The sequence below is a fragment of the Propithecus coquereli genome, unplaced genomic scaffold, assembly GCF_000956105.1.
Source record: "Propithecus coquereli isolate 6110/MARCELLA unplaced genomic scaffold, Pcoq_1.0 Scaffold107, whole genome shotgun sequence".
NCBI classification, from domain to species: Eukaryota; Metazoa; Chordata; class Mammalia; order Primates; family Indriidae; genus Propithecus; species Propithecus coquereli.
In genome coordinates, this window is record NW_012134636.1 from 970,300 (window position 1) to 974,037 (window position 3,738).

Consider the following 3,738-nt stretch of genomic DNA (forward strand, 5'->3'; position numbering starts at 1 on the left):
AGCAGTTCAAATATTCAAGATAGCTAATTATATTTGGCAAAGGGGGACTTGAGAAAAGAACGAGAGGAGAGGGATTAAAAGAGCTCACCAACAGGATTAATGGAAGAAGCAAGTTAGAGAGGTAATGTGACAACTGGTCACCCGGATAAAATGAATACTGTATTTTTTTTTTAAGTTTATAAAGTACAAGAGACACCTATAGTAGCTCAATGGTTATGCTCAACTTTCTTACCTTCTGAGGCTCTCCTTCTTCTCTTCACGTGATAAACAGCTGTCTAGGTGCTTATTAATGTGATTTTCTGGAATGTTAACCCCACAAACAGGACAATCCACTGTATTTTTTAAAAAGAGAAAAAGAGGTTTTATTAGTTGTAGAAAGGGCAAAAATAATATAAGGTGCCACTTTCAGCAATTAAGGTAAAAAAGAATCCCAACTTAACATGCACTCAGAAAAGCAGAAAAGAAAAAGAATGACCCATCAGGGCAACAGTAGGACAGGCTAGTTACTAGGTAATGGCTAAATTGTGGAAGTCACATAATTAGAGTCCTGGGCCTAGAGGAAGAGACTGCAAATAAGTTCGGAAATTAGTTTATTAGACAATGCTTTGTTAAATCTTTTCTACCAAGGTATGATTACACTATAAAACTAATCTTAAACTTTCCCAAGTCTTAGGAGCTATCCATGTTTAGCATAGAAGCAATGGTAACAACTTGCATAAGACATACTGGCCTGGGGGTGGGGCAGGGGATAGGTACAGCTAAATTAAAGCATTTATTGGGTTGGGCCAGCTACTGCTCAATTTTGTCAATGGTTACAAGTGTTTTTTGGTTGTTTTTTTTTGTTTGTCTTTTTTTTGAGACAGGGTCTCACTCTGTCACCCTGGCTGGAGAGCAGTGGTGTGATCTTAACTCACTGCAGCCTCAAACTCCTGGGCTCAAGCCATCCTCCTGCCTCAGCCTCCTGAGTAGCTGGTACTACAGGCATGTACCACCACGCCTAGTTAATTTTTCTATTTTTTTTATAGAGACAGGGTCTCACTCTTGCTCAGGCTGGTCTCAAACTCCTGGCCTCAAGCAATCCTCCCACGTCAGCATCCCAGGGTGTTAGCCACCATGCCTGGCCATAAATTTGTTAATTTAGCTCTCATTTGTAACTTCATACGTAATATTAAGATTAGGAAATGCAATCATTCTCAAAGTGTTTTATGAAGTTGCAGGGATCTGCAGAGGTATCTCAAGGCCTAGAAACCACCATGAATAACAGGCAGTGGCTAAGAAGGAGGTCAAGTAGAACAGCACAATCTCCAGGCCCTCCATCCCTATTTTAACAAAGCGGGGCCAATTTTATCTACTTTACAGGTTAATAGGTCATTATAAGATTTCATTTGAAAAAAATGTTCTGCTAGGGGAAAAACAATTTACTATCAAGCTAATAACACTACAACAAAAACTGTCAATTGGTAAAAAAAGACTGACCAAGGATGAGACATACTAGAGAATGTAAGTGAATTTTATATATCCTTAAGAAATGTAAACATGTGAGTACTAATAAACTAATTTCAATCTAAATTTAACATCCCTGCACTGTGTATAGTATGGGTATACCAAAGATGTCTAAGACAGTTTCTGCCTAAAGATGCTCAGAACTTCAATGGCAGGAAAAGACACAGAAACGAAAAGTTAAACAAGCACCAGTTAAGCAAACGACGTACAACACAGCCCAGAAAACAAGTGCTATAGCACTTTAGTGATGTGAGATATCAACGTTTTCTCACATAACCAAAGAATAGTTAGGATCTGGATAGAGTCTGGAAAGGTGTAGACCAGGGATTGGCAAACATTCTTAGTAAAGGGCAAAGGAATAAAGAATTTAGGCTTTATCTGTCATACTGTCTCTTTTACATATGCAACTCTGCCACTGTAGCATGAAAGCAGTCATAGACAATATGTAAACAAATGGGTATGAAAACCTTTATTTACAAAAATAGGTAGCAAGCCAGATCTGGCCTGCAAGTTGAAGTTTACCAATCCCTGGGCATGCTGGAGGAACAGCGGGGAGATCAGCTTGGTTAGAGAAGGATTTCTGAGAGGGAGAGGTGTGAAATAAGGTTGGGATAGCTAGGGTAGGGCTCCAATCATCAAAGGCTTTAAGTGTCAGGCAGAACAGCATGGAGGCATTCAAGCAGTGATATAATAAGATAAAAAGAGCTCTTTATTAAACAGGATCTGATATGATGAATGGAGAGAAGAGTTAAAAGCTAAAAAATAGAAAGCTGGTGCCATACATTAAGCATGAACTAATAAAAATTGTTTCATTTTTGCAGGCTGAATTCCTACCCTATGAGAGAGAGAGAGAGAGAACAAATATATCTAGAAGCACAGACTACATCAATTTCTGAGAATGTGATAAGGTGAAATCTAGTTTTTCCTTTCCCCCTCAAAAATGCTACCTATTTATTATGTCATGTGGATAAGAAGATTGCCATTAAGTAAGAAAATACACACATGAAAATAATTCCTACCTTTAGTAACTTGTTTAAAAATGGACGTAGATGGTGACTCAGGACCATTAGCATCTGAGGAGCCTGGAGCCATCTTTTCTACAGAATGTGTCTCTCTGGTCTCTGCAGTAGTGCTTGCCTCTTTCTGAGGGCTGAATTTGCTTTTATTTTCTCTTATCAACAACTCTGATGTAGAACCACCCATTTCTCTGATCAAGAAATTGTCCATTAACTTGCTCCCCTGCTTTAAAGAATGTCTGAAGGCTACCGGAGTGTGTGCTTTGACAGCAAGGTTCTTTGAAGAGGAAGATGCAGGAGATATGGGTGGTGACTCTAAAGCAAACTGCAACAGATGATTCCTGAAGCACAAAAACACAATTGATAATTAAGATTGCAAATTAAGTATAACAAATTAACTGACATAAGCTGCTTTCCCAATTAACACTTGTTTCTCTGACATGTAGAATTTATACTACAATGACAACCAAAGCAAAGTGTTTCTTCTAGAATAAAACACAAAGCAATAAATCTGACTTAAAATGCAATTAATATGCCTACAAAAGAAAATGGAGGGACATCAGGTTCTGGCCATGGAGAATAGCTGATATAAGGCTTACTCTCCATCCATAAATAAACTCTAAAATCTAGATAAAACATATAAAGCAATTGTTCATAGGCACTGGACTGAAATCAACACAAGGCTGCGATCCCTGAGAAAAGAAACACATGAAGTGATCCAACATCCCCCCAAGATTTTACCCTGGAAGCATTTTCTGGTAGCCGAGTATTGAACTGAAGTCCAAACAGGAACTTTTCCTCTCACTGGGTAGAGGAAATAGGGATCAGAGTTCTGGGCAAAGGTTGTTAGGATTGGGGGAACAGGGTACTTGGCATGAGGTTGCTACAGAAAGGCAGCTTAGAAATTCTCATTCATTCCTACTCATCTCCAGGGCTGCTCAAGATTAGACAGAAGCACAGGAGATCTAGTAAGAAGCAGATACTGGCAATCTGAGATTCCAAAGGTTAGTGCTGGAAAATTGTTGCTGTTTGAGCCCAGTCAAAGCTGAGAAAAACTTGGTGAAAACCATGGACATTCAGGTGAGACCCCACAAAGGTCGTACCTTAGGAAAAGGACCACATTGTGGAAATATAAACAAAACCAAAACACACCCTACCTAATAAAACACTACACCAGGCCTTCAAAGAACAAAGGTGAAGAGCTAGTAATTTCCTGCCT

The 3,738-nt window shown here is 39.0% G+C and overlaps 1 protein-coding gene across 1 annotated transcript in view; it reads right to left on the reverse strand.

Moving 5' to 3' along the window:
* The window catches only part of RAD18 (RAD18 E3 ubiquitin protein ligase), a 173,197-nt gene that overhangs the window by 153,341 nt on the left and 16,118 nt on the right, over nt 1–3,738 (reverse strand). The window contains exons 4-5 of the mRNA XM_012646512.1: nt 2,523–2,860; nt 233–332 (exon numbers count right to left, since the gene is read on the reverse strand). Coding sequence (XP_012501966.1) covers nt 233–332; nt 2,523–2,860 — 438 coding nt within the window. The remainder of the gene's footprint in view (nt 1–232; nt 333–2,522; nt 2,861–3,738) is intronic.